We start from the raw sequence: 21,469 nt of genomic DNA on the forward strand, positions 1-21,469 counted from the left end.
TTGACTCGTGCCGTCCTGGAGTCGACTCAAACTGTTTCGGAGTCGACTCGGCTCTCAGTACCCAAAAAACAGTCTTCTGTCTTTTTTGGGGTAGCGCTGCCTTGGAGTCGACTCGGACTTTGCGGGAGTCGACTCGGCTCTCAGTGTCCGAAAGTTGCTCTCTGACTTTTGCCTTGTATCACACTAGGAGTCGACTCTCGCTTCCTTTGGAGTCGACCTGCCAACTATCGGAGTCGACTCGAGTTCCTCAGGAGTCGACTCGGCTCTCAGGGTCCAAAATAACTTCTCTGTCTTTCTGTCTGTAACTCCCTGGAGTCGACTCGTGCTACCCTGGACTCGGCAGTATCGGAGTCGACTCGCGTTCTTCAGGAGTCGACTCGTTGACAGGTTTTGACTTGGATCTTTCTGTTCGTCTATCTGTTCTCAGTCGGAGTCGACTCGTAATGTATAGGAGTCGACTCGAGCCTGTGCCAGTGCTTCTGATATGCTTGGAGTCGACTCGTAATCTCCCGGAGTCGACTCGAGTCTCAGACTTTGGTTCATATTGACTTCTTAACTTATCCAAAATGTCTTGAACCAAATCTAGAGATACTTAACCATAAATTTACAAGAATTTCACTGAAACACTAGATTGAATTCATTAGTAAACATAAGATATACTCAAATGCTTTGAGCTCATCAAAATAAAATAGGGTTATAATCAACCACTCCACAGGATGGATCTTTCATACGAAAGAAGAATTAATCTCCCTTTGTAGGAATCCACCATCTTACCATATGTTGGGGGAAAAATGGATCACTCAAAGCACATGGTCAAATCGCCGACACTTGATGACGAACGTGATGACAACAAGCATACTTTCAGCAGTTACAACCTCGGAGCGCCCGACCACAGAGCGCTCGATCTCGGCACCGACGACCCCAGAGCTCATGACCTCGATCTCGGCATGACCTTGGCAGGCATGGTCTCGGCCGAGTTAAGTTCGATCGACCTCAAGGCCAAGAAAGACCCAGTCAAAGGGAGAAACAGACCCCCTACTCCACCGAAAATCAAGTCCTCCATATCCGGGATCAAATCTCGCGATCTCCGCCTCAACGACTGTCAACATTTGAATTCACACGATCTCGACGGATCGCCAGCTAGCCCAAAATTTCGGACCGTTTACGGTAATTCATTGATTCGCACAATCACGCCCGATCACAGGTAACCGTTACATCCCCTCCTATAAAAAGGGGGAGAAGTTCTAGGCGAGGGGACTCTCTTCCTCTCCCTGGCCAAAAATACATTTCTACATTACTTCTCTCTATAAAAAATCTCTTTCTGACTTAAGCATCAGAGGGCCTACGTCGGAACTCTCGGCCACAGGCTTCTTGTAGGTCTGCTGGAGATAGCCGTCCGCCGCCGCACCACCAGCTGGAGCTTCTCCTCCTCGGTCCGCGGTCACCCCCGGGTCCAATTTTCAGCAACAGTTGGCGCTAGAGGAAGGCCCGCGAGGAATTTCCTCCGATGCTTAAGTCAGAGAGGGATTTTTTATGGAGAGAAGTAATGTAGAAATGTATTTCCGTCTCGCAAGAGGAAGAAACCCCAGCAGAGGGAGAAGTGCCACCCGACATCGTCTCACTTACAGTATTAAAAAGAAGAAAAGAAGAAGAAAAATGGAGGAACAGAGAGAAGAAAGATTAACAATCCTCTGAGCGGACGTGAGAAGAATAACCTACCGTAGTCTTCACTGGAAAGGCTAACAGTCAAAAGCAAAGGACCGAGAGAAATCGCCAAAAACACCTTGAAGCATCTCCGAGGAAGGCCGAATAACGATCGGGAGAAGAAGAAAACGAAAGAGGAAGAAGACAAGAGCTGCGGCGGCCAAATAAAGGCTTTTAGGGCCAGGCCAGGGTTTATATAGACCCTCCCAACGGTTCAGATCGATAAGTGCAAGCCGCGCCTCCCATCCAGATCGCACCACATGCCGACCTTAGAAATCGAACCAGTGTATCAACTTGGATCGTCGCTTTAAAAGCAGAATCGAAGCGGCGTCTCGTCGAATACTGGAGCCTTATCATGAACCCACGGCTCGAAATCGCCTCGAAAAGCAAAAAGCCGCCGCCTCGTGCTCTCATTGAAGACGCCCTAAAGCGCTCGAAACGACAAAATAATTTAAAGCCGCCTGATCTCATTAGCATGATAAAGATAGCTACTTCCTTCGCTCGAGCTCGGAAACGGCTCAAACTCGGAAGTCGAGGGTAATGTTGGGAGAAAAATGGATCACTCAAAGCACATGGTCAAATCGTCAACACTTGATGACGAACATGACAACAACAAGCATACTCTCAGCAGTCACAACCTTAGAGCGCTCGATCTCGGCATCGATGACCCTGGAGCTCACGACCTCGATCTCGGCATGACCTTAGCAGGCATGGTCTCGACTAAGTTAAGCCCGATCGACCTCAAGGCCAAGAAAGATCCAGTCAAAGGGAGAAACAGACCCCCCACTCCACCGGAAAACAAGTCCTTCATATCCGGGATCAAATTCTGCGATCTTCGCCTCAACGGCTATCAACATTTGAATTCACACGATCTCAACGGATCGCCAACTAGCCTAAAATCTTGGACCGTTTACGGTAATTCATTAATTCGCACAATCACGTCCAATTTTCAGCAACACCATGCAATGCTCACTTTGAGATCTATGCAGACAGATGAATAAAGGAGTTGGGGATGCATAAAGATCTATGCGGGCATAATCTAATGGTCGACGTCGTGAAAAAAAAGGCGAGCATGGAAGTTTGCTGCTACCAGCTCAACACTGTATTTCCATCCCAACCTCATTGCTACCCGAGTGTTCACAATGGCGCACCAGTTAAAAGTCATGGAACGAACACCACTTTGATTGCGATGAGTGCCTACCCTCTTGGCACCCGTCTAGTTTGCTATTCCAATGGCACCGCCACCAACTTAAAACCAATACTAAAAATAGGGTTCCTTGACCCAAGAACAGGACACAACACAACCATAGCTCAAAGGGAGTCCCTTATTTCTCACCATCGACTCAGCAAGTAGATCAAAACAACCACCCAATAGAAAAAAACCCCTCCACAGCTACCAAATAGCAAAATACGAGATCTAAGACTCTCCAGAGCACACAACCATCACCTAAAATAAAGCTCCTATAGGTATGCAAAGATGCTATTGATGACATTTATTGTAATGACCAATGCAACAACTTCATTGGAATTCTAATAGACTCTGCTTGGCAGGAAGCCCAAAGAGCCAGACTTGTGGGCTCTAGAGTGCAAATCTAGGATGCATGGTTCTAAAAGCAGTTGGGGACCCTGAGTGGGATCCACTTATAGCTATCAAGCAATTCCAATATTTTACACCAACACGTCAATGTCGTACCCTTGTGTCAAAATTTCATACGCTATTTGATAAAATACGCAGAACGGCATAATTTGTGTAGAATCTGTTCACCGACACTTGTGAGTTGTGACCATCATGGCCACACTTTTGGCCGCATAACCTGAATCTAGCCCCGCAATGATCCAATCTCGCAAGGCATGGTTGAAATTGTTTAGTGTATTTTATATCTAGGTTTTTGTATTGTTTTTGTTTTTTTTGTTTTTTTTTTTTTGGGTACATCAGCTGCTCCCACTAGTCTTGCGTGAGCATAACCAGCTGAATCTATAGAAAGAAAACTACACTGTGGCAGAGGGATAGAAGCGTGTCGAGTCCAGAGAATCCCTCTAGAATGTTGGGCAACATATGAAGGGACTCAATCCATTTTTTTGCCTTTCGAAATACATGCACGGTTCGAAAAGCACAGCACTCCTTTAGCATTAGCCGAAAGTCGCTTAAAAATAGGTGCTCCACCTCCCCCCACCTCTCCTCTAGTATGCGCTCAATTACCGCAGCTGAGTCCCTCTCAAGGATAATACACCCAACCTCTAGCACACGCCTCGCATAGGAGAGTCCCTCTCACGCAGCCCTGAGCTCAGCATTTATATTATTTTCATCGTCAAAAGTGTACATATGTTCTTTAGAAAAAAAAAGTGTACATATGTTCAAATCGATATGTATGGATATATTTATATGCTATTATATGCATTTTGGTGTACATATACTTGTGCACATTATGCATATATATACACATTTATATATACATATACATATACATATACATATATACATACATACACACACACATACATACATATATATATATACACACATACATATACATATACATACATACATACATACATATATATACATATATACATATATATGTGTGTGTATGTATGTATGTATGTATATATATGTATGTATGTATATATATATATATATATATATATATATGGGGATTGATAACCTACTCTCTATTATGGTAGGTTATCAATCTACCCATTTTTCATCAGACAAAAAATACCCTTACTTTTTATAACTTTTAAGGGTACTTATGTCTTCTTACAATCTCACATTTACTCACCCTCTTAACTCCTCTAATTAATGCTCTCTCCCTCTCTCTCTCTCTCCGGTGTGTGTGTATGCATGTATGTATATGTATGTATGTATGTCTATGTATGTATGTATATGTGTGTATGTGTGTGTATGTATGTATGTATGTATGTGTGTATGTATGTGTATGTATGTATGTATGTGTATGTATGTGTGTGTATGTATGTATGTGTATGTATGCATGTATGCATATGTATATGTATATGTATGAGAGAGAGAGAGAGGGAGGGAGAGAGCATTAATTGGAGGGGTTAAGAGGGTAAGTAAATGTGAGATTGTAAAAAGACATAAAGTACCCTTAAAAGTTATAAAAAATAAGGGTATCTTTTGTCTGATGAAAGATGGGTAGATTGATAACCTACCATAACAGAGAGTAGGTTATCAATCCACTATATATATATATATATATATATATATATATATATATATATATATATATATATATATATATATATATATATATATATATATATATATATATATATATATATATATATATATGTAAACATATAAAAATTATCACAGAAATTATATATATTACACAGAAATTATATATGTATGTATGCGTATATAAAAATTATGTAATATATTTATCACAGAAATAAGTATTATTAGTTTGGTTTAATTTCACTTTGGATCTCGATAAACATATATTTATTAAGTACCATTACAGGAATATAAACATATGGATCAGATAAAGCACCCGAAACCACACCCGTGGGCGCACCGACCCGGTAATCCCTCTTCGACGGTCGATGGCGTCGCCAGCTTTTCGCTGTCTCTCGATCTCTCCTTCCTTTCTCCTTCCCTCCCTTCTCCTTCTCCTCTTCCTTCCAATCGCTTGTTCCATTTACTGCGACGAAGACGACTGCTACGATCTCCTCGGGTACTTCTTTCTTCCGATTATTCTCATATATTCTTCGTATTTCATGAGGTCAATTTTAATCTCTTCATCCCTTTCCTAGGGTTTCTCAGCATGCCAATGCCTCGGAGATCAAGAAGGCGTACTACAAGCTCTCCCTCAAATAGTACGTATGACGGTTTGGATTGTTTCATTCAGATCTAAACGTTGGCATTCCATTAATAAGTGGTAATTGTCTATTAATTTTATGTTCTTTTTGGTGATGAAGTCATCCGGATAAAAATCCTGATCCCGAGTCGAGAAAGCTGTTTGTTAAAATTGCAAATGCCTATGAGGTGTGGATCTTTTTCTCCAATCTTCTGCTGAATTTTAAAAATATTGTCTTCTTTAATGCTGTTTACATTGGTGGTAAATAAGATCTATTTTATTTTATGAAATGTGAAAACAAACAAGATTGATAAATCCAATATAAAAAGAAAAAGTCCCTGCCATGACTTTTGATGTGTATGATTATAACCATCCCGAAGGCATAATGATCCAAAGATAACAATTAAACTATTGACAGTAGTTTATAATAAGCATAGAAAGACATGACATATAGAAAATCACAAAGGAAAAACCAACTTCCCAGTTCCATGGGATCATCAATGGACTCCCTCAGAAAGGTTATAACTTCACTCCTTTTCTTCTCCTTTGAGTCATCTCCCGTGCAGAGAGTTGGAAAAACAGTTTACTTCAACGATATTTTGCACGAAGGCATACGTATGTGGTGAAATTCTTGCACTACTTCCAAGTTGCTCACATGGCAGCAGCAATCATCACATCTGAAACCAACCCGCGTTTGTTCTTAAACCTGACATCTCCATACTGACTTATGCTCTGGATTACACCGAAAAATAAGATGGCTTTCACCAATCCCTCATAATCCTAGCAAAATTACAATTTAGAAGATATGAGCCCATAGAGTCATGCTGTTAATCACATAAGATACACTGAAATGCATCAAACAAGTTTCTCCTTACATGATTGTCCCTCGTGAGAATTTTATTAATTAATCTAGCAAGAGGCCCAGAGTGTTTTAGGCACATGGCAGGCCTATAATTGAGATATCAGACCTGCACGGACTCCAACATAATTCAAGAATATACATAAGGATTTAACAGTAAGGGTCCCAGATGATTCCATTTTCACATTCATTTATCTTCAACATGCATATCATTGACTGAAAATGATTAAGCTATTTGAAAGAGATATCCACTTTGACCTGCAGATCTCTCCACAAGTTTTATAAGCAATGGATAGTAATATTCCTTGCTTTCCCATTGCAACTTTGCTGCACCATCTCGATTCAATGCAATTTGAGACCTTGAAGGAATTGATTAGCCAACGTTGCGCTACAAATCCAAAAATCCTTCATCCTGCCTCCCCCAAAAAATAAAGAACAAAAAACTGCCATTTCTGAGCCTCACCTCTATTCTGCACTCGAATACTTTCCCCTTTGTTAATTAAAACCCTTCTAGAATCTTGTCACTCTACCATTGGACTTATCCTAAAGGAGTCCATGTTAATCACCTAATACATTTTTCCTGATGCAGTCTTAGGGTTAAATCTGCAATAAAAGATGTTTCAGATGCCATTCAGAAGTATTTACTGGGTTTTGATAGAACTTCCTGGTGCTGTCCAGAAATTCCTGCAAGCAATAAGGTCGACTCTTGGTTGTGGTATCCCTAGATTTGAGTTTGTAAGGGGTCCATTGCACCATTTTAGCTTAGAAAAAAGGTCTTCATTGCTGTTCCGAAAGTCCTACATGCATTAAACACTTAATGTAGGGCATGAAATGGCAGAACTATTGACCCACCATGCTAGGTTAGTTCACAGGCAGCAAATGCCTTATAATTGTGAACAATTGAATTCGAAATCATGTGCATCATAAAGATAAAGCAGCAAATACAAGGTTTGTTCCAGAAATATAATAAATAAATTACAAGAAGATAATAAATAAGAAAATATAAATAAGAAAATTAAAGGGAAAAAATATTAGGAAAAGGTAGGAAGAAAAAGATTGTGGGGAAGAGGATTTCGCCTTATCGGAGAAGGAAGAAGACTTTTCTTTTTTTTCCCAATTTCCAATACTGACAAAATACAGATCATATGATCCCTTCTATTAAATACTAAAATGTCTATCTTTCCATTTAATAGAGAACCTTGCATAAGGTCTGAGTTTTGTTTTTTATGATAGCTTACACTAAAATAACTGTGAATGGTGATGCTATAGTACTTTGCGGAACCATTCTCTAAAGAGCAGATGTAGCTTTCATTTTTTTTTAATATTCCATGTTATCTCGTCATCTAACAATCTAGCATTGTCTAAGACTTTTTAGCCTTAGCTGTGCATGCTCAAAGGCCTACTAAAACTAAAAAAGCATAAATAAATTACAGCAAAACTAAAAGCTAAAAGAAAATCATGAAAAGTCTTATGACACTTGCTAGTCCACAGCCCTCTGATGCATTATTTCCTAATTATCTACCCTGCATTTTCTCCTCAAAATCCATCAGGCTTCCCAACTTCACCAGCAAATAGGGCTGCAAATGGGTCGGGTCGGGTTGGGTCCTGAGTGACCCCGATCCAACCCGGTTCTTGTTCGGGTCCTAATTTTGGGCCCAGACCCGTTCCGATTGAAAATCGAGTTGGGTCGGATCGGGTCCATGCTTACAAATTTTGATCCGACAGATCATTCGGGTCGGGTCCATATATAACCCAGACCCGACCCAAAAAGTAGGCCCAAATGATGCTGTCACTCGCTAACTTCCGAGGCCCAAATGATGCTATCCTAAAATGGGTCGGGTCGGATCCGGATCGAGATTGGGTGGACCCGACCCGTTCTCGACCCGGACCCGACCCGAAAAATAGAACGGGTTCAAATTTAGGACCTGACCCGACCCCGTGGGTCCTAAAATTCGGATCGGGTTGGGTCTTACGCGGGTCGGATCGAGTCACAGGTCGACCCGCATTCGATAAAAAAGTGCACAGGCCTTCTTTCAAAAAGAGAGATTTCGTCTTGGCTATAAAACGGATCCATTTGCAGCCCCAGCCCTACCAGCAAAGCTAAGTTGATGTCTTTGATATCAAAATTTCAGTACTGGGTCAGAGGATGATCAGGAATTGACCTGATTTAATTTCAGATCATTATTTTTAACGTAAACCTGGATTCAGAAGATGCTTAATAGATGTTCTTTAATCTGATCCTGCAACATTTAGTTTCAGTTTGAATACTTTGGCAAAATTGAAGTACATATTCTTTTAAGTCCTAATCATTACACTTAATTATAATGACAGATTATTATGAATGTTATTTATATATTGTTTGCAGATCTTGAAAGATGAAGCCACAAGGGAGCAGTATGATTATGCAATCGCACATCCTGAGGAGGTGACATACTTTAGTTATTTCTATAGATGTGATTCTACATACATGTTATTGCTGTATCCTGTAGCCTTGTGTATACATATTTAGTGTGTGCGGGTGCATCCATACATATGTATTCACAAAAACACACTCCATCCTTGCATGATGTAACATATATGCCAACATTTGGCTCCTTTAGTTTTATGATGCTATAGCCAATATCACCGTCCTGGGTCTTGAAAGTTGCCATTTCATGCTCATATTTGCTTATCTTTTGTCAATGTCAATTTCCATCTCTGAATTGAATTTTGATCAGCATCCTTGTATTTTATTTCATCCCCAATAACTATCATCAGAGTCTATTGATTATTAAAGATCTTTTGCTTGGTTGTTGTATTCCAACCATAGGTTTTGCTCAAACTTTCATTTGGTGGTGAATATAGGTTAGAGCCAAGCTTGGTTATTTTACGTGAACTTAAACATAAAATCCTTCTTGTTTTTGTGAGTCCTCTATTTTTCTCTATTATTTTTATTTGACCTTTCTTTTCTCCATCTACGTTCTTGCTACCAGCACAACAGCCAAATAGATCTGGTTGATATGACTGTTTTTCTACCCCATTGACATATAAGTTTCCCTGCCATCTTTTGTTATTTGTTGACCACTGTTTCTTCATGTTGTGATTATAATTGCATGCAGCAACATTAGCCACCTAGATATTGATTTGGCTATCTTTGATCCGTGGTTTGCCTTTCAAAAATATAATGGAAGAAATCCATCCTCCTTCCTTCTTGCAATTTCTTGAGTTCCTTGAGTTTTATTAGGTCAAGGCTTGACCATATCTCCTCATCCAACTTGCTTGGATATTTTTAAGGTCATTTTTTCTTGATGTTTTAGCCTATCAAATGTTCAATACTTCTCCATTTTGAATTTTTTAATTGTCTTCTTGTTTTTAGAATTTACTGTCACACTATTCTGTTACAACATTATCAGATCTATAGTTTAAGCTTGTAATAGCATATCTTAGATCTCCACAAGTTTTGTGCACTAATGTTTTGATGGTGTTTCTTTTTTCCAACTATTTAGCTAGGTTTAGGAACTTTTGAGGCCTCCATGTCATGAATGAAAAGAAGAGAGCAAGGTTCGCCGTATCGATATGTACGGTACGGATGAGTACCTTACTATACTGTTATTGAACCAAGATTTGGTACAGGTTCATACTGAGTCTTGGTATGCCAAACTGACCCCCATATCGGGCATATCGACGCTGGATCAGCATGTTATTGGTATAGGGTCCGGTATTGAGATTACGAACCTTAGAAGAGAGCATTTAAGATGTGGGTGTGGGCATTCTAGGGAGATTCCAAGAGGTCTGGTTCAGTAATTAGAATTTTCTCTTAATTGAGGTTGGTCTATCATATGGTTTACATTTGCTAGGTTTGAGGACTCAGCCATTGCATAGCTTCTTTGTTGCTTCACATCTTAAAAGCATTTTGCATACCTAGTTTTTGTCATTTATTTAAGTTGTCTCATTTTGATCTCATATCTTAGCTTGTCCTTTCATACTTCTTATGCTTTTAATGCCATCCTTTCTTTGATTTAACTTAACATCATGTTTCATGAATTACTATATCATTTTAATTCTTTTCTAATACAATTGAAAGTGATAAAATCAAAATATATTTGTGCTATTGGTACAATATTGTACTTTTCTACATGTAGTAATATTCTATGCTTGTTTGCAACTAAAAGTTATAACAGGCTTCCCTCTGTTCCAGGTATTTTATAACACAGCTCGTTACTATCGTGCATACTATGGACATAAAACAGTAAGAGTGTTTTGTTTTTAGTTACTTGTTTGTCTTTAAGTCAAGTTAAAATTTTCATTTGAAAACGATTCAAAAAAAATATAGCAAGGTCAAATTATTAAATTTTCCTGTCTTGGATAAATGGCAGGATCCTCGAGCAGTCTTGGTGGGCCTTCTTTTGGTTGTTTCTGCATTACAATATCTAAACCAGTGGAGCAGGTATACACAGGTACCAAGGTTCTTATAAGTTACCGCCCTTTAGTATATCTGGAAGATGCCTTTTTTTTGGTCTGAATCATGCTTTGTCAGCAAGAGATATGCTTACTGCAATTTTAAGTGGAGGATTTTCTGACTGTTCTATTCCTACATATTGTGCAACTTTTTTTTGGAATTTTTAAAAAATAATTAAAATACTTTCAATGGTTAAATGGTTTTCCAAATTATTCTTAGGCAATCACATTACTGTCTCTCTCTGTGTGTGTAAAGAAGGCAATTACTTTAGTCTAGAATTGTTCAATTATTCATGAATTTTACTATCTATTCATGAATAGTTCATGACTAGAATAGGAATGCTCATGAATTGCAAATTTTTTGTTTTCAGCAGTGGCAGTGTTATTGCTGTTATTTATCTATGTTGGTTTTTTTTTTTATGCTCGCTTTTACCTAAACAAATAAATGAACATTTAAATAATTTTGTTTATCTGTTATTTGCTTTTAAAAGTTATCATTATCTAAATTATTTTCAATTTTGGTGGAATCTCTGTATTTTTCCTGAATTTCTGATCCAAATCCTTTGCTGAATTGTTATAAAACCTAAGCTTCTTACAGTGCATGTGAATTGTCCAAATGTGTTGGCTTTTGAAAACTTTCCATACCGAGCAGTCGATGATGTTAGTTAAATCCTTACGTTTTGTAGCCAATTTCTTCCCAAGACTAGTTAATATTGTCATTTTATTTTTTCGCTGCCTTGCTTATGAAAAAACGATAGCAGTTGTTGATTATATTTTAACCATGCTGGACTGTCTAATGCTATCTGGCTGCTTTAAATGGAATAACTAAGAGCATTGATTGTAAAAGATCAGAATTATCATTCTATATAACAAAATGGTGCTATATCATCTGCTCCGTGCATCGTAACCTGAATATTTCGCATGGTATTTCAAATAATTTAGGTTTTCTAAGAGTTGGATGCAAGTAAACAATCTCGTGCTAAGTTTCTTCATTCATCCAATCTTACATCCGTTCTATTTCCGCTACATGCTTTTAGTGACTCAAGATCTCAGACATTATTTTTAATTTCATGGTGGTATATATTTTAGTCCCTTGAAGGATTCAGAATAGAGATAAATTATGGTATAATAAATGAGAATTATATTTAGAGTGGAAAAGGGAGAATGGGAGTGATCTGAAGAAGAAAGACTAGGAGAGGGTAAAGAAAATTGGAGGAGGAAGAGATAAGGGGACATGGTCACTTGACTTGGCTTCTAATGCTACTTAAGCCTTGTTTTGATGCTGTTTATGTGCTGGTTAGGGGTGAGCTAGCAGTTTAAGTAGCCAAACAAAAGCCCTAAAGCTGTGCTTTAAACTTAACTGGTTAACGCCCTAGAAAGTAGCATAACCCAGTTAACTTTATTTTACGGTGGAGGGTGAAATAAAGTTATCCATTGGAGGGTGAAATAAAGTCAACCAAACAGTGAATATTTCTAACCTGCAGTAAATTGATTAGGGAGTGGTTGCCGATGGTTGATTCTATCTATCCCCCGGTTAACTATTCAGTGCCCATATGCAGCCTTAGGGATTGAACTTCCTAGGAGAACCCACTTACAGGGCTCTCAAATGAGAGCAACTTATGTTTGGCTTGAAATTAGTCTCCATATTAGCTTGCTCCTTGCTCATTTTTCAAACAAGCCGAGCTTGAGCTAGATTTTTCAGCTTTAAATGAAGCAAACATGAGCAGTGCCCAGCTCGCTTGTGTTCTGCTTGATTGAGCTGGACAAAATTATATATTATATATGCATATTATTTTCTTAACAAAATTCATTAGTATCAATAATTTTATTAGATCACAGCTGTTAGTTATTAATCTAACAGCTGATTTGTATCTAAACATAACTGCATTTGATTAGGATCAAACAGGTCTAATTAAAACTTAAACAGATATAGACTGCCGGCTAATTGTCCCTTTATTTTCTATCTCATCTTTTCCTCAAAAATACCCCGGAGTGCCACCACTGCCTGCCAATCAATCATGACTTCTCTCTCTGTCTCTCCTCTCCTCTCTTTCTCTCTCTCCCCCTTTCTTCCTTGCACATCTCTCAATGATGCTGTGACCATCTTCTCCATCCTCATGCTTCTCCATTTTAATTTCTTGATCTTTTGAACTCTAGTTCCACCATTTCTGACTGATACCTTGGGTTACACTTGCCATATCTTGGCACCACCCTCTACATTCATTTCCAGTCTCTCCTCCATATATGCTGCCACTGTGCCACATGCTGCCTCCGAGAAGATATAGTTGTTTGGCCATAGCCATGGCAGCAGGTCAAACAAGCTTTTCAGTGGCTACACTCCTTCACCTCTCTCACAAGATTGAGATCACTCATCATTATCACCTGACATTCTATCTCCTCAACCATAAACGAAACCCTATGTCCTCTTTTCTAATGCTTTCCAGTGCTGTCTGAGCCAAAATAAACTGAGCTCATGCTAGCTTGAGTTGAAACTAATGGAGCTTGAGCTGGGCCTTTCCTGATTGCTGATCGAATTGAGCTAGACCTCATCTTCTTTACACCCTTACCCTCATACGGGGGCTGTCCCTAGGTTCCAACACTCTGGACTTTATTCCTAGCATGGCTCTCTTATAAGGGGCAAATTGCTGTCTAATTGCATACGTAATGGCCTAAATTATGGAAGCAGATATATTAAGAAGTCTATAAACAGGCTCAATGCACTATTGCATACTGAAAAAAAGAGCAAAATAATGGATTAAATTCTGAATCTCCAGCAGCTCTGGTGTGATTGTAACTTATACAAAGGTGAGAAATAAATTGTATCCATAAGCAACATGTTCCTATCTTTTTGAGGTCAACTTTATGAATCCATCTCGACACAAAGAAAAAGGAGCTAAATAAAAGGAAAGGATTGAAGAAAAATATCAGAGAAAATGAAAATGAAATGAAGAAAAAAGTGTTTCTATAGATCAAATCGCAGATAAAGTGTAAATGAAGGAGATCAAAACCCAAATCAACATAAAACACAGGTTCAGGTTGGACCAGATTGGATTATGTGCAGCAAGCCACCAAAAAAGAATGATGGAAGGGGAACTTTGTATGCATGCGCATGCATGCACAAACACACACACACACAGAGAGAGAGAGGAGATTGCAAATACTTGCCAGAGAATGTGATGGAAAAAAGAAAACCCAATTAGTGGGTACTATTAATCTGGTGGACAATCTTGAAACGATAACCAAAGTATAAAGTCCTGGGCAAGAGGAAGAACAGACCCAACAAGATTCCTAATTCAAGAAGCTTCAAGTAATCGAATGACGTAGAACAAAAGAAGAAAGAGAGAGAGAGAGAGAGAGAGAGAAGAAGAAGAAGAAGAGAGGAGAGAAGAGAAGAAGAAAGAGGAGAAGAAGGCAGAGGGAGAAGGCAACTCAATATTCCGTCAATTCTCAATAATGCAAACCGTCCTCTTAATAACATAGCAATAAGTTTATATAGGCATCCAAAAACCCCAATAAGGTAAATCCTACAGTCCACATAAAAATAAAATTCTAAAGTCTCAATAAAATTCTAGAACCTAAATAAAAATAAAATTTTCAATTTTTATATTTGTGCCTCACATAAGTGCGCCTAAATTCCTTATTAATGGACGGTCCTTTGTTATGGAACCATCGGATTGTTGAGACATTCCACAAATTACTAAAACTAACCTAGAGTTCTCAGGCATTTGTTCTGGACTCCCAAGCATGGACCTGAGCTCTGGTGCAATGCTAACTTTGGAAGCTAGTGTCGAGAATTTATAGCATTCCCACTGGGGCATTAAGCCAATTATGCTAATACAAAGTATTGTTTTCACCAATTTCAGAGATTACAAAACCGAAATGATATCGATGATATGAAGAATGCTCAAGGAAAAAAGATATTTTGTCCGCACAAACTATGGTTTTTTTGATAATGAGCTATTTCAATGTTGTGTGCTTTTAAGGGGTTCATATGGAATAACTATAACTTAACTTTTTCTTAACGTTCTGGTTTTAATCGATAACAACAAAATGAAGATACACAATAATTTTCTCTGTGAATGCATTTTAATTATGTACTTGAGTGGTTATTCATTTCAATATGCTTGTTGCAGGCTGTAAGCATGGTGAAAAAGACACCAGCTTACAAAAATAGGTTAAAGGCACTGGAGCTTGAACGCACTGGGGGAGTAACAAGTAAGAAGAAGGGTCAAAAACACTTGGACAAGTAAGACTATGTCTACGAGTCCCTTTAGAGAATTAAAGATTTTATGGTTGCAGACAATGTTTACTATAAGTTAGTTTGCTATGATTTTAACATAATTTATCTGTATAATTTTATGCAACATTGTTTTCATAGTTGAAAGAAAGGCAGAAGGTCCATAAGTACAAATAAAGTTTTGCATGTCATGTCTTGATGGGAATAAATGGTCATTGCCAGTTGCACGTGTGAAAGCTGGAATTCTGCAAAACTTACCTGGCTCCAAGATTTAAGTGCCAATGCTGGTGGGCATGGATGGCAGCTGGCACAGCAGGTGCCATGCCATTAGAATGAAAAAGAATGGATAAAAAGGACTCACTACCTTTCTTAATTAAAAAATTCAGAAAACAAATTAATAGTTGCCTTGGTGCTGATGCTGCTTGCCAGTTCCAGACTGGCAAAATATGTGCTCGCTGGCACGGACCAACATGATCTGCCACTTAAAACCTTGTCTGGCTCTGCCTTAATGTAGATTACACTTGTGGAAGACCTTGCATATGAAAGAATAGATGAATGGTGTTGTGTTTTAATCCTGCATCATTAATTGCAAATTCACATTTTCAGATGCATACGTGATACATCAAAGAATATCTTCTATGCTCATATTTCAGAAATTTTAATCCATATTTAAAACGTTGTAAGCTGGATTTTTGCATTAATTAGCAGTCTTCTCAAAACTCAAGTACTTAATAGTTGATATTTTAGCAAATTTTATTGTTTTATTTGATTTAAAATGATAATTTTATGTTCTCTAGGTTCCTTGGACATGTATCCACTTCAGACATGAGATGATTCTAGGAATTTCTAATTAATGAGTGCTTGCGTAGGGTTGGGGATGTGTTCCATGTCTGTTCCCTATAAAGAGAGGTTTATATGAGTTGAGGCAATCTGTTGTGGTGGATGAAATTATTTTTCTTTTTTTATTTAGGAATTCTTGTTAAATTTCTCTCTCCTATCCCTTTTTTCTCTCATCACCCCTTGGTGGATTCCTTGAGGGTGGCGAGTGCATCTTGATGTTTACCCATATGTTATATACCATTTCTCCAATACTCCACGACATACACAGACTTGCACTAAGATTTCAATTCTTTTTTTTGAATGTTTGCATTTGACCCATCTGGGATATTTTTGAATTATGTTCAAAAGAAAATAACAGATCAAGAGAGAAAGCTTCGACACTACCTATTATTGGCTGATATATCCAAATCAGGGTACGCCGAACCGGTACTGATTGGCATACCGGTGGCGACCCAGTCCGCCACGGGAGTGCGCTCGCGCGGTTTCCCAGTGTGCGCGGGGCAGCGCGCCCTGCGCGCGTGGAACGCTTTTCCCCACACTTCCACGGGCGAAGCCGCACACACCGGACGCATTTCCCTGTGCGGGACGTGAGCGGCCGCGTTCCTTTTTCTTTTCTTTTCTTTTTTTCTTTTTCTTTTCCTTCTCTTCTTCCTTCTTCCCGAATCTTCTCCTTCTCCTTTCTTCTCCTCTCTCATCCTCTCTTCTCCTCTCTTTCCCCCGTTCTCCTGCGAGCAAGGATGGGCGTTTCGCCGCGCAAGGCCCGATACCGGTACGTCTTCTTCTCTTCTTTCTCTTCTTCTTCCTCTTTCTTCCTCTTCTTTCCTCTTCTTCTTCCCCGTGCGTACGGGTGCGAACCGGTTCGCACCGGTACGCAGCGGAAACCGTTCGGTTCCAGCCCCTATGGGGTGGAACCGTTTTCCACGGCCGAATCGTACTGGTTGGCCCGGGTACCGGTACGGTACGTGCAGAACCGGCTGGTATGGGCCAGTTCAGCATACCATGATCCAAATAGAAGGCACCTGAAGAATTCTGACTTTGCTCCTGTTCAACTTATATGAGCTAGGGATCATTATTACCATGGTTTTGTTTCACGCCTCTTATACATTGTTTTAGCTTGCTGCTATCACCTCAATGCTACCATGGTTATGCAGCATTTTTGGAAAGTGGGAAATAAATTTTTATAGTGCTGACTTCTTCCGACAAGCTATATCCATGGGGCAAATTCTTCAAATTAAAACTAAAACTGCAAAGAACTGAGAGATAGCAGTTTCTTAATATTATTTCTGCAGAAACTGGTTTTGCAGCATCTCCTATATTCTTTTAACTCTAAAAACCGTATAAAATTATAAATACACTTTCGCAACAGATTCCCTCATTCTTTAGCATCGCCTCTTATACTTCATATGGAACGATCCATAGAAAGTCACTGAAGGTACAATCTTCATGACTTAAAACCTTCTGCTAACTGAACCTTCACCTAAAATGGGACATATAAATATAATCCTACTTAAAATAAAATCCAGAAGCCTACTAAAAGCTGCCCTTAGAATCAGTACAAAATTTGCAAAAAAGAATAAAATATGCAACCCACTCCCAGAAGAGTTGAACAAAAGACCCCTCAAAACATCATAAAACAACTGATTAGCTGAAACTGAAACTAGGAGTTAAAAAAAAGAACCCTTAAAACATAATAAAACAATTGATTAATTGAAAATGAAACCCAGAATAAGAATAACCTAAACTGAAAATAATCTAGGATGTATCTTTGTCACTGTTATTCTGGCTTTGATCAGAGATTAGCTAGTATGAAACGGAAGGCATTATACAAGCTTCAGCTTCCTATGTAACCTCATATAATGATCATGATAGTAATTTCCTAATCCAATATATCCTAAATTAGGACTTTCTGAACTCTAATATTAACAATATAACTTCAAGACCCCTACAAAAAGGCTATAAAGTCAGCACAAAATTCATGAGAGATTGAAGTAATATTGCCTAAATCCAACTGAAACTAAAACAAGAAAACTTGATAAAAATATTTCTCCTTTGTCAGGGTGCATGTGATCTTGCATTCTTAAACTTGAGAAACAAGAATTCATTTGCTTAACAAGGTATATGCTTCATCATCTTTGATTAGAAATAGTCGTTAACCAATGAATCGAAGGTCATGTGACACCTTGAGTGACTCTTTGTAATATGTTAAACTGCATTAGTACATGATTGTTTCTTTCATTTGGAAAGCATGTCCGTGAGGCAGGATGCCAAACAAAGATGCTAACCATGACTGACATATTCATGGGTAACTGGATTAATTTGTATTAAACACCGGCTTGTAGCATGAGTATGCCACTTCACATATTTAAACGTCTCTATCATCTTGATGGTATGCAAATGCATCCATTTCTGAGAAAAATCAGCCTTCTTGCCACACTGATCTTTTCGGTTTAGAATGCGTAGAAAGTAGAGGCTTGGTTCCAACAGATGTAGTTCCACAGAACCATACAGAAAAATGCAAGAGAAGTAAGGAAAACAATAAACAAGCAATGGATAACAACATTAAGGATAAGAAAGCCCTAGTCATGCTACAGCACACAGAAGAGAAGAAGAGAGAAATAAAAAAGGCAAAATTTTTGGCATGCCTTCTACTGGTGATATTTTCCCATCTGATGAGACGGTCCATCTGAAAAAACCTAAACAAGGGAATGTATAGAGTTCACATGAACCAAAAGTTTCTATTCTTGGGCACTGTTTTTGTTCTAACACAACTGTAACCGGGAGTAGCTAACTCAAAAAACTCCAATGGAAATTAAAAACTAGGCCTGCAATAAATGATAGAGAACAACACAGATTGAATTTTGTTTATTTGTATCTTTCCGGTCTATTGATGCCTGCAAGTTCTGAAGGTTTTACATTTTCAGCTGTTTTGTAGTTATCTGTCTGTAGTGCATCAATATTCTTGGGTAGGATTATCCTATTGAACTGGGTCTTTCCTTGGTGACTGCGAGCATTGTTATTCCATTTTTAAGTACATTCACTGGGACTACATGTGTTGCTTAGGAGCATTTCATACCCATTTAAAATATAATTTTCTTAAAATGAGAGGACTATAGATCGAATGCAAGAATCTAGCTTAAGTATGCTTAAAGTTAATATATAAATTATTAAGAAATTAGTTCCAAATTTATGTTGTATTAATCTTGAGTTACATTTTCCTCAGAGAGATAAGAACAGAGTTTTGTATACTAAATTCATTTTGTTAAAATAAAAAACCAAATTCATCATAACAAACTCCATCACTTATTTTGAATATGACAGAACTCACAAGATACCTACTACATTTAAAAGATTTATGTTGCATGGTGTCTTTACCTGGATATCAGTATCTTTCTGATTATGTGCTAGAAATGGATAAAATTTTAATGTCAGCTTTTTACCTGTTATGATTTGCATGATTAGTGCCTTTGTCGATATGCCTTAGAAAACCGGGCAACTTAGTTTTGTAGAATTGTAAGCGAGGAGAAGTCAATCAAACTCCATAATAATGTTGATTTGACTTTTGGCTCTTTGTTGTAACCTAGTCACCTAAATATTAATTCCAGGAAAGTGGAAGAAGAGCTTAGTAATGAACTCAAATTGCAGATCCATGGAGCTGAGAAACCAACCATATGGAAACTTTTTGGTGTCCAATTTGCACTTCTACCTTACACTCTAGGCAAGGTAAATTCATCATTTACATTAAAATTAGTCATCAAGAGAGATGATTTTTTTTGCTAAATTATCTTTTCGTGTCCAGTCTACCTTATTTTTTGCTATTTATGTTATTCAGAAACCATTCTACTGAGTACATTAGAAATATTATTATATTTATTATCCAGGTACTATTATGGAATTCCTGTTGGCTTTGGAGATATCATATAAAGAAATCTCCTTACTCATGGGACGATGCTTGTTACTTGACACGGGCTAGCCTCAAAGTACCTCCTGATGCATGGCGAAATATGGGTAATTTATTAGCTGATTTATTCTTTGAATTTTATATAAGGTTGATATGTTATTTTTCAATGGAACATGCCCTAGGTTAACCCCTCATTCCTTTCTTAATTTGAGAAATATCAATTGCTCTTGATGATGATATCTTAAGTCATGATATAGAAGGATGGAATGAACCAGTGTCTACAAGATTTGATGCTCTTTTCAGGTAGATAGTTGAGAGACCAAAAAGGTCAGAACGATAAATGAAATACTTCTAAAAGAACTTAGTTGTAGTAGAATATTTTAAAGTGGTCTATGTTGCAACCTTGGGTTTAGATTTAAGTGGTTTGAAAAGGAGTAGTTATATCGTCATCCATAATCCATCAAATTAGTGTTACTGACAATGTATAAGCTGTACCTGTAGATCATTCCAGTATGCACAAAATTAATGCCACAGACAAAAGAAAGCTTGTTAATCAAGTTATGGTTAGTGAAGAAGACTTCTTAGTAAGTCGTGGTTGCAATTAATTCCTAACTGAGGCTTATCATTGGCCTTAAATACTAAATATCATCCTATGCATGATACATGGTCTATCATTGGCGTTAAATACTAAATATCATCCTAGGCATGACATATGGTTTCTGGACTTGTATTCTTAACTTTGACGATCCATTATGGATGCGTTAAGCTTTCGAGCTAAGTTACTACTAACAAATTTAAGAAAAAAATCATGTCTTTGTAGTGACCCAGGACTTCACCAACAAGGCTAGCTGGAAGGTATTATTTAGGATCCTTAGCCCTATATATGTACCCAAGATCTTCCCAGCGCATAACCAGCATGGAACTAAACACACGCTTGCACGGGACTAACATTCCAAAATATTTACATAACACTGTTATGTGTCTCATTAACTGAAATATCTGAGGGTTATGATGCAGACAAGTGAATTGAATGTATTTTCTTTTTTTCCTTTATATGTTTCTGCTTATGTAATGATACTAAACTCATTAAATCTGCTAGTTACCTAAATGTTATGTTACTTGTGCTTTAGATGAATCGATGAAGAGTAATCTTGTCCAGAGACGCTTGTGGGAGAAAAGCAATATGGAGAGCTATCTAGCAGAGATGAGAAAAGAATCAAAATATCGAAGATAGTAGGTTTTTTGCCTTCTTAGATCAAATGCCACTTATTCCAAGTTTTCACTTATATTTAGAACTATCTAGAAAAGGAAATGTTTTAGTTGGTTATACCAGAGAATATTGTATTGCACATTCGGTTTGTATTTTCAGCAACCAAAATGTCATTCATATTTATCAATTGCAGATTTTTGAAACTTGACTTATAGTCAATGACATGTTCATATCCGTTTTTTTTCTCTATCTGTTATTTCCCAGTTTTCACTTATATTTAGAACTGTCTAGAAATGGAAATGCTGTCTGTAGTTGGTTATACTGGAGGGTATGATACTGCATAGTCATTTTGTATTTTCAGCAACCGAGATTTCATTTGTATTTATCAATGGCAGATTTTTGAAACTTAACATAGTCAATAGCATGTTTATGTCCTTTTTTTCCTGTCTTTTTATCTGACATCGTG

General features: G+C 38.0%; 1 protein-coding gene across 1 annotated transcript; it reads left to right on the plus strand.

The window, feature by feature from the left end:
• Positions 1-5,212: 5,212 nt before the first annotated feature.
• Positions 5,213-21,252, plus strand: LOC103708009 (dnaJ protein ERDJ7). The gene is made up of 10 exons (XM_008792761.4): positions 5,213-5,399; positions 5,479-5,541; positions 5,644-5,710; positions 8,747-8,806; positions 10,559-10,609; positions 10,737-10,817; positions 14,952-15,064; positions 19,498-19,615; positions 19,774-19,900; positions 20,924-21,252. Exons 1-10 carry the CDS (start codon positions 5,269-5,271, stop codon positions 21,025-21,027), a joined length of 915 nt encoding a protein of 304 aa, XP_008790983.1. The 5' UTR covers positions 5,213-5,268; the 3' UTR covers positions 21,028-21,252.
• Positions 21,253-21,469: the final 217 nt, after the last annotated feature.

This window comes from Phoenix dactylifera, chromosome 3 (assembly GCF_009389715.1).
Source record: "Phoenix dactylifera cultivar Barhee BC4 chromosome 3, palm_55x_up_171113_PBpolish2nd_filt_p, whole genome shotgun sequence".
Classification (NCBI taxonomy): domain Eukaryota; kingdom Viridiplantae; phylum Streptophyta; class Magnoliopsida; order Arecales; family Arecaceae; genus Phoenix; species Phoenix dactylifera.